Source organism: Ictalurus punctatus, chromosome 17, assembly GCF_001660625.3.
Source record: "Ictalurus punctatus breed USDA103 chromosome 17, Coco_2.0, whole genome shotgun sequence".
In the NCBI taxonomy this organism is placed as follows: domain Eukaryota; kingdom Metazoa; phylum Chordata; class Actinopteri; order Siluriformes; family Ictaluridae; genus Ictalurus; species Ictalurus punctatus.
This window is the reverse complement of record NC_030432.2, coordinates 13,292,713-13,310,277: the sequence shown is the minus strand read 5'-3', so window position 1 is coordinate 13,310,277 and position 17,565 is coordinate 13,292,713. Positions and strand designations below refer to the sequence as shown.

At 37.8% G+C, this 17,565-nt stretch overlaps 1 protein-coding gene across 1 annotated transcript; it reads right to left on the bottom strand.

Annotated features, from left to right (window-relative positions):
• Window positions 1-10,445: 10,445 nt before the first annotated feature.
• On the bottom strand, window positions 10,446-14,901 carry polr1g (RNA polymerase I subunit G). Its single transcript, XM_017491757.3, has 3 exons — window positions 14,698-14,901; window positions 14,435-14,564; window positions 10,446-11,972 (listed from the first exon to the last, which is right to left on the bottom strand). The coding sequence occupies exons 1-3, from the start codon at window positions 14,762-14,764 to the stop codon at window positions 11,282-11,284; spliced, it is 888 nt and encodes a 295-aa protein (XP_017347246.1). The 5' UTR covers window positions 14,765-14,901; the 3' UTR covers window positions 10,446-11,281.
• Window positions 14,902-17,565: the final 2,664 nt, after the last annotated feature.

Here is a 17,565-nt window from a genome sequence, read left to right as displayed (position 1 = left end):
TTTTGAAATGTTAGAATGGATGGTACGGTGTAAAGTTAGAGCTACATTTAGTTGCTAATAATAAAATCCATTGGTGTCAGTGTTTGTCACCTAATTTGAAGAAAGGTACTGGATGAACATCAGAAAATGTGATTGTTACTGTGCAGCTTTTGTTCATACAGTATTTGTACATGGTGAAGGTGAAAATAAACAATATAATATTATTATCAGGGAAATATGAATAGATTGTTAAGCTAGGATGCATAAGGGACTATCGGTCCTGTACTAATACCCAACGAGAGGTAAGTTAATTTGTGAGAAAATCTATATGACCTTAAATGTGGTAGTGTGGGAATAGATGGAAAGAAATGAGGATAGATGTGGGGAGGACAAAAAAAGTATAGCTTGGATAATTAGCATCAGCATTTACTTGTAGAGCAAAGAAATCAGTCTTTATGAATGGACGAAATTGAGGACTATGTTGGGTTGTAATATATAAGAGATTAAGGTAACATAATGCACATGAGATTTGAGAGAGACTAATGTTCAGATGCATGTTGTGCCAGTTTTCTTCCTAAACTACCTTCACTATACTCATTACTAACTGCTCGGTTCCCTAATTTCTGGGTCAAATATGTACAAAGTACTTGGATTAAATTTGAGAAGGTAAATATTGTGCAATAACAATAACATATGTGGTTTTCCTGCTCATTTCCATCCACTCGCACTTCTTGTCCACCAATCCATCCTGTCAGTAAAAGCCACCATCACTTCCCTGACATGTCTCCCAAGGCAACATGCAGTTTGATCGCTCTGATAGCCATCGCTCAGTGACCTTAACCCATGTCCTCATGTTGGTTTCTGACACACTGATCTGCAGTGGAGACTCCAGGGAAATTCACAGCATGATGTAAAATCTGTCTCACAAAACTAATCATGAAGTAAAGAAGTACCTCCAGTGTTCAGAGAAGGGCTCTTAAAGGTTATAATAGGTTGAAGTCTATTCTACCCGCTTTACAGAGGTGGTTTGATTATTAAATAACATTCTTGGGAAGTTAGCACTTTCAGAAGTCGTAAAAGAGAACAATTCAAAATGGTACATCTAGTAAATGTTACAAGGTATATAACAATTCGAAAGGATCTATAATCATGTGACGTCAGACATCATGTGACGACATGATCTACAATCATGTAGAATAATAAGTTATTTCTAAGTATCTATCTGCTGAGATTAGAGAGCTAAACGGAGGCAAGTTTGAGCTCCATTGTTTCCGATGTAGCTAATCTTACTAATTGTGCACCTTTTTCCAGCCTGAGGCTATACTGATTTCCCTTCATTCTCATTCTTCATCTGAGAGTGTCTGGGCCCAGCTGTTGCACAGCGTACCTAGCTTTCCCACTGCCCTCCCCTCTGAGGTGGTGTGAGAGGGGACACGATTATGCTCTCAGCCTTCATAAATCCCCAGTGCTGGAAATCAGGCCTGTGGAACATGTACAAAGATCTCCTGTCTCTAATCCAGCATTTTAAGATAGAACATTTTCACAGAGGCTCTTTTTCCACCTCTTGCTTCCCTCAGTAAACCTCATCACCCAGGTGTTAGTTAAAAAGAAATCTGTACTTTTCAAAGATAAATGAATGTAGTAATAAAACAGCCCTGTTTTGTTATGAAACAAAATTTTTGAGCACTCCAAAACAGACAGATCATTTTTCAAAAATATGTAACTACATGGATACTTTGGATTATGGAATTTGTTTTTAAAATCATCCACAAGTTTAACTTGGAGTGTTACTTCTTACAAATATGTTTTTACGTATGTGCAATAGCAAAGAAACGTTCAAACAAATGCACTTAAATAAATACAAAAATACCTGAAAATGAATCCAGGAACAATTCGTTAAGGCATTTTAAACATGAGAACTCTCAACTTTTTGAACTTGTCTTATTGACCAAAAAGGTGCATGGATGCGTTTCATTCCTAGCATTTTACAGTATATGCAACTAAATAAGTTTGTTCGTAGCTCACCTGGTTTGCCGATCACTAAAAGATCACTAAGTGCTTTAACTGACACTATGTATGATGAGATTAAAATCAGGCACTGGTTACTGATGGTCTATCTATAAACGTGGACAGAGCCTTGATTACTTGATTAGCAATAAGAGTGAAGGCTTCACAAGCTACAGTTTTAAAAATGCAACAACAGGATTATTAAAGGAAAATATAGTATGGCATCTCAGCATGAAGATGTCTTTATCTCAAGCAGTACCAATAAAACTGTGATCGAAGCTACTGTAGAATACTGACTACTCTCAGCAATTATTCACGTTTCATTGAACTGCTGTGCTTGAATAATACTTGTTTTTTTTTAGCAATTTAAACACTGTCCTAAATCTACAACTGCGAAAAGAAAAGGCCCCCGGCTTCCAAGATTCCAAGCATCATTCCCAGCAAAGATTCATCACTATGAGTAACATGTTTTTACTATTAAATAGTCATCAATAATTGTTGGTATGCAGTCTAGATCATTTCTCAAGCTCTACATCTAAACAACCAAAGTGAACTTTGTGCCATGGATGAGCAGCTGGTCTGGCGCACTCACAGCATATACAAGTAAGGAGATCCTGAATGGCCCAGATTTCTCATTTCATCTAATTTCAACACATGCCACTGTTTGACAAGCATTTGTTTAACAAGTGATCTAGATTCTATAAATTTACAGTTTTCAAACACAACGCTGAGGAATATCGCTATTTGTTTCTAAATGACCAAAATAGCTGTTTATCAATAATCATTAAGCTGATCTGAAACAATGCTCCAGTTTCATTAATAACAGGTCAACACTGAAAGTGGTTGTAATAGTTTTATATGTTTTGGGGTTTCTTGCTGTTGTAATATTTCTAACAAATGAAGCTGACAAATTATACTTGTGTTTATTCAGAGTAAAAAAAAAAAAAAAATCAACTTTTAAAAAATTTAAGAACGTTTTATGCTATGTACATAAAGAAATAAATTAAGGACATTTAGAAATTGCAATGCAAAACTGTGATTTTAAAACACTGTAGCGTTTACAGTGATTTCTTTTTATCAATTTTATGGTACTGATATGTTCTGCATTACTGCAGTTGTTTTTTTTTTCTGTTCTTGAGCATATGCTTTAATAAATAAATTTTTACAGCATCCTGTCAGAAATTAAGCACTTCTTGGGAAATTATGTCATTTTATTTCCACATTAATGATTTAAGCGTAGGTGCATGAAGCTGTAATTAGAATCACAGTGACAAAGAAGATTAACCATCTGTAATTTCCCTTCCTGTCCTGCTTGTACACCAGTATGTTGTGTGAGCAAGTTACACTGCAGAATTATGATCAGTGATAGAAATGTGTGACAAAGACTGTGTGCTAGTAGGACTCACTGTGACTGTGCTGAGAATCTTCTCCTCTCCTGCATCACCAGTTTTGTTCCCAAAACTAAAGTAAACATTCTCGCCCTTTATCTGTACTTTGTTTGCTGCTTGTAAGATAAAGCACTGTTATAATAATAATAATAATAATAATAATAATAATAATAATAATAATAAAGCAATACCAGGGTCGAGCCAATTATCGGCACCATGAGCAGCAAAAGAACCTGTGTGACATTTTTTTGTTAGAATCCAATGCACAGTGTATGAGGAGATTTTAAAAAAGTACATTATCAATCATAAGAAAACAATATTCTAAAAATAACTAAAAATAAACTGAGCAGACACCCTCAAATCATGATGCCTCTGACAAATAATAAGTGTGGTATAAATACGCTACAGCATTACAGAGATATACCTTCATGTCCCTTTTGGCATGCTCTTAGTTGAATTCATTGAAACGTCATTCGAAAACAGTATGGTTTATCAAAACTCCGTGAATAATTTTTTGGTCGTAAGTATCTCTAGATGATGCAGGCAAATTTCATGCAAATCAGACAAATAGCCTCGGAGAGTTTGAAAAAGTTTCAGGTTTTTCAGAAAATTCAAAATGGCAGGAAATTTTTCATGACGGAAAATGACGTCATTTGGTGCAATTGAATCATCTTGAGCAAAGGAATTTTGTTTCTAGGACTCACGGATCAAAAGTTATTAACATAAACATGAGTGCAACTTTGGACAGTTAGTGGCGCTAGAGGGATTGAGTTAGAGACTCCAAATTTAACACATCAGACTGTTCTCTATCTGTGTGCCAAATTTTTATAACTTTCCCGCAAGCGTTCTACTGGCTGCCACAGACTCAAGAGTGGAAGAAGAAAAAGAAGAAAATAAGAGGAAGAAGTTGAAGAAAACTAATGAAAACAATAGGGGTTTTTGCCCCTTCCCCCCTTAATCCTAATAATAATAATAATAATAATAATAATAATAATAATAATAATAATAACACTATATAAAATTATATTTTTTAAACTATATAACTATAAAATAATATAGTTAACCATAAAATAATAAACCTGAGTTAAAAAAGGGCAACATAAGATGGTAAACTGATGAAAATGAAGAATACCTAAAACTACATATTAATAGTAATTTATAGTTATTAATCAGTAATTAATACATATAAATTGCACTTATGAACCATTTTTCTTAACACTGAAACTGTGCACAGGGCTGATCCTGAGGATGGTAACAATCAGGGGCTAATTCAGAAGACCAGAATACAGACATCAACAAGCTCAAGGACTGCACTCAGTCCCTAAATAGCCTCATATTTAATAGGAATCTTCAACAGCCCAGCAACAGCTTCATAACCCTACAAATGATAAGCACTTGAGAGGGATTTGACTCTCTCAGTGGTCTATTCAGACTGCTCTCAGGCAGAACACGCCTGCCCGCTCATCGTCCAGCGACTGCCCAGCTGCTGTACTGAGACTCAGAGAGGACTGCTTTAATACTGACGGGAGACATCTATCTTTTTAGTAGCACCACAGGAGAAACCCCCGACATGTTATGACCTTTCTGAGGAACGCCACCATAGCCTTTTGAAAGCCCATAGAAGGAAGAGTTTGTAGGGTGTGATGTCCTGAGGGAAGAGACAACCCTTACTAGATCCTCTCAATGCAGAAATAAGGAGCCAGATTATCTGAAAAAGTGTGTGTATGTGTGTGTGTGAGAACAGTACTAGTGCTACACAAATCACTGATAGTCCACTAGTCAGTTGCATGTAAGCAATCACGGTGACTGTATATCCTTGATGTTTGATTGCAACTATTTATTCTGAATAAATGAAATAATAAAATCTTATGAAATCTGCTGGACAGTCACAAAAATGACAACATGAAAATCTCCTTAAAATTGCTCCTAATATGATGTGATTTTAGCATCAGGTTGCTTTAACATGTTGCAAGTATGTGACTTGGATTCTAAACCAGTCTCTTCATTAAAAATATACTGAAATTCTATTCAATCGAAAAGAAGCAGTGCCACATCTAATTAGCCTACATCCCTTTTCCACCACAATTTTAGCAACCACTAACACCTGAAGGTTAAATCCAACAGTGTTACAGGGAGGATATAAAAAGCACTTTTTTTTAATGACCCATTTTCTGCCAGCTCTTCAGCGATTATCTAGTCCACCCAAGAGTATGAAAAGGACATGAAGACATCATCACTGCAACAGAGAGAGACGAAAGGGAGAGGGGTGTGTGTGTGTGTGTGTGTGTGTGTGTGTGTGTGTGTGTGTGTGTGTGTGTGTGTGTGTGTGTGTGAGTGACCCTTACGCAGATGGCACACAGCAGGCCTGGCAGAATCAGAGTTGGTCCACCTCGATGGGTCATGCAGTTCTTCTCCACCATACTGAACCCTGATCTCCAACAAAACGAGCCTCTGCTAGAAGGCTTACTGTTGGATCAGTGCCTGGATGTGGAGCACAAACATGTTACGTAGCTATATTAAAACCAGACGTGGACTTGGTGTCATCATCCCAAGTACCAAGACAAAGAAATGACCAAAAGTCAGTCTAGGATGTTTTGAGGTTCCTAAAAGCATTGCAGAAGTAAGAATCATTAGATGATAGAGTGAACATCTCACTCTGCCACACTCTTCCTTTCAGTTAAGATGATCTTAATTTTACAATGATTTCATGAGACATGATTCTTTGTTCTGTTCACAAATAAAAATCTCCTTTGTTAACAGTGGTACATCAAGGAACCAGATCTCATTAGAAATTTATATGAGACTGACAATGGGAGAAGTATTAAGGGTCCTAGATTGAACCTTTTTTCTAAGAGTAACCCCACCCGTAGCATTTTACACCAACTGAACTGTGCAAATTTGATGATTTTACAACACAAAGCATGTTGACAACAACAAATATGCTAATACATCTGACAACTCTACATTATATTACACTTCAGCTTTTTTTGAAAAATGCCTCCAGCCCATGACTAAACCGTTCATTTAAACTGTTGATATTCATACTGGTATTTCAGATTTCATTTATTTCAGACAATCCGTATAATCTCTGAGTGTTACAAATCTTTGGTGCTATTTCAATTTCAACAATAAAATGCAATATTTGAGCATTCTTTGTGACCGGAGCAAGATGATGAATAAGAGACAGCGTCCCTGCACAGCTTCAGCCTCGAGTCACACACAAAAAGGTGGGCAAAGCAACAATGGGGCAAACATGGCATTGCGGTTGTCATGGAAACTAGCAGAAAGGGGGCTGCTTTCATAGCATATGTTGGAATTGACTTGTCTGTAAGCGCATAGCAACAGTAGCATCAGACACACACAAACACACACACACACACACACACACACACACACACACACACACACTTCAACTAGAACATAATTTTGCTCTGTGATCTGCAATGTGTGTGTCACAGAGTCTTCATTTCTGGTTGAAATTAGCTGGGAGGAAACACACAAAACATGTGACATGTATGAAATCTGAATAAATAAAGGTTTGTTATCCTCGCTCAAATTATGCAGCAACTAGTAAACAGGAAGTCAAACCATTAGTACACAGTTAAGTAACTGGTGCGTCACTCCAAAGTGCCTCCATACCACATGACGGAAACTCTCAGGTTTTATCTGACAAAAACGCAGTCACACACATTCCACACATCGTCATATAGTTACACATACATATTATGCACCGTATAATCCCATAAAGAGTAGAAACATAAAAGGAAGGTCGTGTGAGAATGCTGTTTTGCTCACAATAAAAACAGTAAGTGGTTTCTTTTATGTTTTAATGAGGGAACACTTTCTCATATCGGTGAATGCGACTCCATGGTCCTTGGCAAGTCTGCGTTGCCATGGTAACACACCATCCACCCCCCTGAATGCCGCAGGCCGGAGAGAGAGAGAGAGAGAGAGAGAGAGAGAGAGAGAGAGAGAGAGAGAGAAATGAAAGAGTGAGAGCTTTACAGCATACAGCAAGGAAAGATTGCTGCAGTGAAAGAGAGGGGGTGGAGGAGAGGGAGAGAGAGAGAGAGAATGGACGCTGCACAAATTAGAAATGTATCACACACACACACACACACACCCCTCCAAACGTTATCGTTTGCATCAGTTGGGGTGCAGGGGCTCGAGTCTGCTCTACAGTCTGGACACGTCGCTCCCAAACTTCAGACTGCATTCAATTATTTATCTGCCAGGCAGTAAGCGTTGTTCCAGCATCTCATCACATTGATGGTACAGCGGCACCACAGAATTTAAAAAAAAAATACTTATCACATCCATAATGCTGGGCAGGAGAGTAACAGAGGTGAGGAAACCCTGCATCCTGTTGCCTCAGTGCGCACATGGTGTCCAGCTCATCCTGTTCTATCATTCAACCACAGTCGCTGACATACGTGTGTACTGTATGTGTTCAAAGCACCCATCACATGAGTGAATACCATGAGGACAGCACATGACAGTAATACAAGGAAACATGTGCAACATAAGAATGAGTATAATTGTTTAGAACAGTACCACACTGAACATTTCCATTGTTTTCAGGTATACGGTCAGAAGACAAAAAGATTACGAAAGATATTGACAACCAACAATTTTACTATACACACAACAAATGAGGTTGGCTCGAAAAGTTCCTTCAAAATTCAGCTTGTGATATGTAGAGGTGAGCATGAGGTGATGTTCATACTACAGGTCATTTTTCAAGACAGTATCTGTATTTGCACTCAGAAAAGTAAGAAAGAATGGAGCTGAAATTTATGTTGTGCTGAAATTGATTCCGCTGTGCTTGAATAACTAGAGAAGGTTTCAACTCGGCAGGCATCAGATGCTCGATGCTCATTAGAAAACATGGCCATACCTCAGTGCAGAACTCACAGCAATCCTCCAGTGTATAGCGCCAGTGGTGGAAGCTGTGCAAGTGAGCAACACCGCCCCCTATCGCTCACATTGAGCACTGCACAACTGCAGCGCCATCTCACAATCCCTGCTAATACAACGTGACCTCCTGCACACGCTGTAGTTATTCCAACCAGCTAGAGAGATACCACGATAACATACGAATGAAGTAATGAGAAAATGTAAAGTGTGAATACATCTCCTAACCTTAGAAACTTATCCTAAAATGTCCCCCCGCCAAAAAAAATGGCCTATTTACAACCGTGAGAGCATGTCGGATCAATATCACACATCAGTAGGCTGCGATTTTCACATGGACCTGTGTAAAAGTATTACCCATGGTTTCTAGTAGATGTACCTGTTTTACAATAATCTACAAAATACAGGGAAAAAACATGAATTGCAGGAGTACCAAAATTCCTTACTGAAAAGATGTTTTGCTATGACCCTATTATTTGTCATAAGAACTGGGGCTATAATCACACTCACAAAAAATAAGACTAAATGTAGCTACTAACTGGGAGATTTATGAGAAACGCTTCAGCAAATATGTTTAAATGTTTACCCTAATTTCCAGTTTGAGAGTAATTCACAATGTTTTTATGTGCCAAATGCTTCTCAAACTGGGCTCCAGGGGTCTGGGAATCAGAGCCAGTGAGTTTGTGTTTTTTTATTCTTTTTTTTTTTTTCTTTTTTTTTTTTTATAACGCATGACCAATTTTGTATTTAAAATATAGTTATAATAGATAATAGCCTGTCACTTCACTTGAATTAGTTCAAAACCTTAATAACTAAAAAACAAGCCAGCATCTAAATAATGTCAACTTGGACCCAATGTGTTGTGTCACACAGGAATAAAAATATCTGTTATACAATATATAGGCAGAATATTATTGTACACATTTGAACACGGGGGTTGTGACTGATGTCAGTGCATGCATATTTTATATATATAAATATATATAAAAAAAGAGGTCCCTGACTGTGAAAAGTTTGAAAACCACTGGCCTAAAGGCCTCCTAAAGCACCAAGACATGCTCCTCGCTGTTGACATTTAATGGGGCAATTGAGTTAATGTGTTGACAATAATGACGATGAACTTTTAAAATGGTTTTGTCACGAATGCGTGGGTATTGCAGTGATTGTGGAGTGATTGAGGGAAGCTGTGAACTCATCTACTAATGCAGCACCACCGGAGATCAAGGTTGTGACTCTCTGCTACTTCCCACAACAGCAAATGATGTTATGTAGCATATCATCCAATATTGCACATCAGTTCCTTCTCTTTCCTTGACTGCTGCTATGAGCACTCTTGCATAATCGGCTAAATAACAAAGTTGTGTCAATAAATATACTAAACGCAATTAAAATCCTCTCGATATATGATGCGACATGTGATCATTAACAGTTAGCTGGACATATTAGTTATGTGAGAATATACATGAAATAAGTACTTTTTTTTTTCGATATTGCATTATTACAGCCCAATATGACATGTTGAACTGGGATTTAATTTACAGGTTTAGCACAATGTAATAATGGCAGCAGTAACTCAGAAACTGATTCCTTCCTACCAGCACTTACCAGCTGGCAGAGATGGTTTACGAGTTTGTCCAGCTCAGGCTGTGGTTTAGCAGCTGGTCACACTAAGCTGGATGTTTCACCCTGATTCAAAAAAACACAGTGTAGGACATGTAGTGGACATTACAATAAAATAAAAAAAAGGACGGGTGAAGATTGGCCAAGCAACCTAGAACAGTTAGATCAGAGTTAGTAGAAGAACGTGGGTGGGTGGTGGAGGTGGAAAGGGTGAATATTACATCTGAGAGATTACAAACGCTGTTCAGAAGAAATAAAAAGGTTTGGAGCTAGTTATAAAGACATACAGTAGTTAAATATATTATTAAAGAACAGTTTGAATTAATGAATATACATTATAAAGAATATTTAGTCTAATTTTTTTAGATTGTAGTATTGGCAATTTATTATATTTTTTGTATGTGTTTTGTGCTGTTCCTCATTTTACTGATGATTTGCACCTACACAGATCTGTATGAAACCAAAATCCACCCAAGTGGTTTTGTCCACCAATAAAGCACCTTGAACTTTGTGTTAAAAAACAAACAAACAAAGCCATGTATTATGTAATATAATCTGAAGTTCCTATATAGGAAAAAAAAGATCACAAATTTGTCTTAAGGGTATGCAAACATTTGTGAGCAACTGAATTCAACAAGTAACGTTTTAGCAAAATATGATTTACGATTAAAAATGTCTTCTGCATGACATTTCAGTATTTGTTTATGCCACCTTGACAAAAAGGATGCAATAAATTCATTTAAATGTTTCAGCCTACAGTTTGTTGTAACATGACTAACTGTTGTAGTCAACTTTTCTGACATAAAAGTTTAAAAATCGCCATAGTTACCATCAAAATAAACATTCACTAAAGCACTTTATTTGGAACACCCATACACCTACTCACTCATGCAATTATCTAATCAGCCAATCGTGTGGCAGTAGTGCAGTGCAGAATATCATGCAGATTCGGGCCAGCAGATTCAGGTAATGTTCACAATATTGCACAGAATGGTGCAATAAAGTAAAAAGAAAAAGAAAGGGGGAAAAAAAAACCCAGTATCCTAGTAAGCGGCAGGTCTGCAAACGGAAACACTTTGTTGATGAGAGAGGTCAACAGAGAATGGCTAGACTGGTTTGAGCTGATAGAAAGGCTACAGTCACTCATAACTACTCTGTACAAATGTGGTGAGCAGGAAAGCATCTCAGAATGCACAACACATCTAACCTAGAGACAGATGGCCTACAACAGCAGAAAAGCACGTCGGGTTCCACTTCTGTCAGCCAAGAACAGAAAACTGAGGCTGCAGTGGGGACAGTTTCACAAACACTGGATAGTTGAAGACTGGAAAAGTGTGTTCCTAATAGAGTGTGTAATGACCTTTAATGAATGTTTACTCATCTTGTTCCTTCTTCTTCTTCTTCTTTTTCTTTTTCACAGGGCTCTCACGATCACCATATGATGTGTCCATTGGTTCCTCTTTGGTTATCAAACTGTCATCAATGGCAAACTCATTCTGTGACTCCTTTTCTTTCTTAATCTTCTTTTTCTTCTTTCTCTCTGCTGTCCCATCTTCCTCCACTGGCTCCAGGACTTGCAGCTCACAACACTCATAATATATTTCTTCCTTCTTAATGTGGGCCATGGGCTCCTGTCTACTGTGCTTCTCCTTCTTCTTTTTCTGCTTCTTCTTTTTACTCTGGACTTCAGTCTCTTCAGACTCCAGCTCTGCTTTCTGCAGTGGCAAAAGAGAGGTCGAGGTGGTGCTCTGAAACATGCGAGCAGGTGTACAGCTGCCGAAGGGCTGGAAGCGCTGCTTCAGGCCGGGTGGGAAGGTCGGAGCAGGGGCTGCTGGGATGGGCATAGGGCTCTGATTAGCACTGCAGTCCCCATAACTTTCACTGATATTGAGGATTCCAGCAAAGCCAGAAACACTGGGACATGCATTTTGCTTATCACTAGAGGTGAGAAGATGGAGGTCAGTAGGGCCTGAGGAGCTTGAGAGAACACTGTAGATCTGAGGAGATGCATCAGTAGACTGGATCATCTCCAGGCCTGATAAGGACACTTTCAAATCTGCCAGACTGAAAAGGAAACAGAGCAAAATCATTTAAAAGCATTCATTTAGACAGCAAACAACTGCAACCTTTTTCATTCCAGATATTCAACCTCTCTACAGCATCTGTAGCATATGTATGATGGACAATATTTTACAGTTCCCTGTACTTGTTTACTCAAGATACATTTGCTCTAGTAGTCCAGTTGCTGAATTGCATCAGTAGCAATTTAAAACATGCACATACATAGCACAAACCATTACACTAACAATAAAAGGGCTTAAGATGCGACAGACGTAAGAGAATGTCTTACCAATGCAGTTCTAATGGCATATTATCTGACCTTTTAAAACTCAGAAAACATGACATTAGAACTGCATTGGTTAATGCAGCAAAATATCGGTAATATGCCATTAGAACAGCAATACAGTTAATACGACAGAACATTGTTCTGGCTACTTGCACTCTCAATCCTTTACCTACATAAAGAAGAATCACAAAATCTTCCATCCAAAAAACACACACACACAAAAAAAGATTCCCATCCCCGAAAGGACACAAACTTGCTTGACACATCTTTGACTGAAGAAATCAAAAGATGCATTCTGCAAAAATGCATGTTTTGCATAAACACTGTGGAACAAAATTGCACATAATTTGTGGAAAAGAAAAAAAAAATTAAATGTAAAAGATGCTTTACTGAAATGACTATTAAGAACACTATTTGCTAATAGTGCTTGCTTATATATATATATATATATATATATATATATATATATATATATATATATAAAAATCAGTATGAGCCGCAATATTTTTAGCAAACTTACGAAATACTGAATATTTCGTAATACATGTCATCTTGAAAACCTCTTCAAGTATCATGATATACAACACCATACAGATGCATCTAAAAAAAAATGTATGGTGAAATATCGTCGAAATTTTTTTTGCGGTAATTTAATTAAAATAGTGGAACTTTCATATATTCTAGATTCATTACACACAAAGTGAAATCTTTCAAAAATTTTTTTGTTTTAATCTTGATGATTATGGCTTGCAGCTCATGTAAATCAAAAGTCCAGTATCTCAAAATATTAGAATAAAGAATTTATAATATAGAAATGTCGACCTGAGAAGATCTCTAATCCTGCAAAGGTTTCCTGAGCCTTTAAGCCCTCAGTCTGGTTCAGTACACACAAGCACAATCATGGGGGAAGACGAAAGAATATGTTGCATTTCATTTGGAAATCAAGGTCCCAGAGTCCGGAGGAAGAGTGGAGAGGAACAGAATCCAAGTTGCCTGAAGCCCAGTGTGAATCTTCCACAGTCAGTGAGGATTTGGGGTGCCATGTCATCTGCTGGTGTTGGTCCACTGTGTTTTCTCAAGTCGAGAGTCCATGCAGCGTCTACCAGGAGATTTTACAGCACTTCATGCTTCCATCTGCAGACGAGCTTTATGGAGATGCTGATTTCCTTTTCCAGCAGGACTTGGCACCTGCCCACAGTGCCAAAACTACTAGTAACTGGTTTGCTGAGCATGGTGTTACTGTGCTTGATTGGCCAGCCAACTCACCTTGCCTGAATCCCATAGAGGATCTATGAGAAACACCAGACCCAACAATACAGACGAGCTGAAGGCCGCTATCAAAGCAACCTGGGCTTCCAGAACACCTGAGCAGTGCCACAGAGTGTCACTGATTGCCTCCATGCCACATCACATTGATGCAGTAACTCGTGCAAAAGTATAAAAGCCCCTAACAAGTACTGAGTGCATAAATTAACATACTTTTCAGAAGGTCGACATTTCTGTACTATAAATTCTGTACTATAATACACAAATATTTTGAGATACTGGATTTTTTATTTATGAGCTGTAAGCCATACTCATCAAGATTAAAACAAAAAAGGCTTAAAATAATATATAGAATATATGGAAGTTCCACTTTTTTGAATGAAATTACAGAAAAAAAAAGATAACTCTTCCACTATATTCACATTTTTTGAGATGCACCTGTACATCTAGAGCTACAGTTCTCAAACAGGGTTCTGGGGACTCCCAGGGGTTCATGAAGCACAGCCAGCGGGTCCTCGCTTAATAAAAAAATCTTACAGTTACAGTGGTGGAAATCATCACCAACCATCAATGCTGTTATATTCATAACTGAGCTCTTAAAGTTATTAGCCATACTTCAATCATACTTAAACTAAAAAACATGTACGCCTATAAATAAAGGTCAATAATGCTTAACAGCAATTTTAATGAGTAGTTTAAAATTGGTTCTGTGAATTGAAAGATCCATGAATGCCCTATGTCTCCAATAAATAGCCAAAATATCACTGCACACAGTCAAATAATGAGCTTAAAATTTGAATAGTTAAACATCCTTAAACAGATCCCCTGAATGCAGTGTGAGAACTCCTCATCTAGAGGACATGAGGAGAAAGTTACATTGGTGTATTTTAAGCATGCTGTCTGCTTTCCTCACCTGCTGGGGTTGAAGCGAGCTGGAGCTTTAATGAGCCACAGCTCCGTGTTTTCTCCTCTCTCCAACACACACTTCTCACTGCAGCTGTACTGAAGAGGCACAAAGTCTGCAGGACACGCGAATCTAGAAACTGCAACGAAGTGCGACTGAAAACCACTGACAGCAACCTTTTACTGTACTCAGTACTGAACACTGTACTGATTTTAAATGAGAAATATCCTTAAAGGTAAACACTATAAGACAGATGGCTGACTAGTACTTACCTCCATTATCCTTTTCCTGTCCACTGGACGAAGATATGTTATGCGACATACTGAACCTGCAGTACATTTACAATATATTAGGGGAAAAGAGGAAAGGTATAATCTGTCACTTCACTGAATTGGACATAAAAGTAACAACATCGAGGTATGAGAAGCACATGGCGTGAACAACAACCTTTGAACCGGAAGCACTCAGTGCTCTACCCTATCGAGTAAATACACACAAAAGTATAATAGTGGTTATTTGCTTTGCTTGAATTTTAATGTAATATGTTTGAATAATTCTTATTTGATGGCTTTTAAGCATTATATATTACCATTGTTTGTTAACTTTGCTATTTTTTTTTTCCATGTATGTGTTTTATTTATTTTCTATCTTCTCCACTAGAGGGAGCACTAATGAAGGTTTGTTTTTGGCTTCTATACAGAAAACCTATTTTTTTAGACAGTGGGGGCCTTCACATATATTATTTGTAATCAATAATAATAATAATCACAGGTTCTTCTTCTTCTTCTTCTTCTTCTTCTTCTTCTTCTTCTTATTATTATTATTATTATTATTATTATATTATTATTTTTATTATTATGGTGGCTTAGTGGTTAGCATGTTCACCTCACACCTCCCGGGTTGAGGGTTTGATTCCTGTGTGTGTGGAGTTTGCATGTTCTCCCTGTGCTGCAGGGGTTTCCTCTGGGTATTCTGGTTTCCTCCCCCAGTCCAAAGACATGCATGGTAGGCTGATTGGTATGTCCAAAGTGTCCGTAGTGTTTGAATGGGTGTGTTAATGTGTATGTGAGTGGGATGGATTGGTACTCTGTCCAGGGTGTACCCCACCTTGTGCTCAACCCTCCCTGGGATAGGTTCCAGGTTCCCTGTGACACTGAAGGATAGGCAGTATAGAAAATGGATGTATGGATATTCCTCTAAATGTTTATATATTACAGTTCATAGCTAGTACGACTATACTACTTCCTAAGAGCTGCAGGAAAGGAAATGTCTAGGCAGTGATGTCTCAGAAATGTCCATACACACATTAGATTTATTTATTGTGAATATAACCAATTAGATGTCACTGCAAAGGAAGATCAGACACAGGTTGTTAAAATAGCAGAAAGGGAGAGACATCACTCTGCTGCAACATGTGTATTACTCCACAGTGTTTATTTTCCCAAGTTCCTGGCTGGTTTGACACTGTGGGAAAGCTCACCATGCAGCATATTTGACTGGACCTCCCTAAAACTTGCCCCTCTTGTCACGATCATGTTCACATCTACAGATGCTTCCTCCAGGCGGTGTCAAGTATTTCTGCAGAAGGAGGAAGTAGGTCATATGTGAAGGGCAACAAATGATAAATGAAAGTTCAAGTTCAAGTCAAATTGACCAAATATTATGAGGGAAATGATTACATTTCTTTCTATTTAAAAAAAAAAAAAAAAGTATTCCAGTTTATTTAAAAATTTGTTTGTAAACTGTAAGCAGTGTAAGCAATAGATAATAAAATGTTTTCTATATTATGTTTAACATAATAGAATGGATGAAACATTCTATAATATAGATTATTATAAAATAACATATAGATTGTTTCATTCATTCATTCATTCATTCAACTGATTTTATTCTGGTTAGGGTAATGGTGGATCTGAAATTTTATTTGTCTTGGTGTTTTAAGTAAATAAATATACTACTCTTTGTTCATATGAATTTATCTCTGTAAACTGTTTTGTAGCACTACCCTGAAGCTGCAGGCAATTTTAAAGTTCACGAGATCAGAATACAGTTACTAACTGTAGCCCATGTGGTGCATGAATCGTCAGCCTCCATCTACTGACACAATAGGGCAACCGCTAACCAGATATTTGAATGGAAGATTATTCTCAGCACATCAGTGACACTATTGTGTTAGTGTGTGTGGTGATAGTATAAGTGTGGTAGGCACAGGAGCAGTGTTAGGATTTTTAACTCTTGAAACTCCCATGGGCCTGTTGGTGACTCCACAATTACATTCATTACTCTTAAAACTACGTTTTCTTATACAATTTACTGTCATTACAGTATGACTCATACTAATTTACTTACTACTAATAATAATACTTCAATATGAATAGCTGAATAGTCAGCTGTGTACACGGAATCTTTTTTATTTAACAAGCTTGGGGGGAAAGTACCCTTTAACAGTTCATTGCTTAGAGGCTTCTCCCTGGATGAGTCCTTTTAAATACTGAAACACTGAGTTTGAGAAGTTCATCAGGACTGGGATCCCATGGGACCATCTTCAGTAAAAGCTTTATCCTTGTTAGTGTTGCTGTGGTTATATGTGTTTGTTTATAATTTGGGAAACATAATAACTGTGGGAACAAGTGGCATTGGTCAAACTTTCTGAGCGAGTGGTCAGGTCAATGCTGTCAAACAACTATGGACTTTGGTGCTCTCAGTCTCCTGATTACTAATCACACACAACTGAACACAATCACCTCCGCACAGTATATCTTGGGTGCTTCTCAATACTGAAATTGATGCTTCCTTGTTTCCTCGCTCCTCCGTCCTCCAGCCCGTGACCCGGAAATTGATCGACATCAACCGTCTTGAAGGACATATCAATCCTCTAATTGAAAGAGGAAACTTCCAGAGGAGCTCGGACACACAGGTGTATCCTATGCAGAAGTGTTTCTTGCCAAAAAACCTGATGCACGTATAAATTCCCCTGCTCCTTTATATCTGCCACAATCTCAAACAAAAAGTCCTTTGATGATCTGATGGAATTTTGCAAGCGAGGAAACGGGAAAGCATCAATTTGGGTATTGAGAAGCACCAAAGAACTCCAGTTCAACACTCACACTGCAAAGTAATGCTTAGTGTACTGTACCTTT

What these genes read in the sequence shown, in the direction of transcription:
- polr1g (XM_017491757.3), bottom strand. Translation starts at nt 14,764, where the DNA reads ATGTACTGCAGGTTCAGTATGTCGCATAACATATCTTCGTCCAGTGGA. An exon ending in ACAGGAAAAGGATAATGGAG is followed by an intron (nt 14,565 to 14,697) that starts GTAAGTACTAGT and finishes ACTTCGTTGCAG; the next exon opens with TTTCTAGATTCGCGTGTCCT. An exon ending in GCTCGCTTCAACCCCAGCAG is followed by an intron (nt 11,973 to 14,434) that starts GTGAGGAAAGCA and finishes TTTCCTTTTCAG; the next exon opens with TCTGGCAGATTTGAAAGTGT.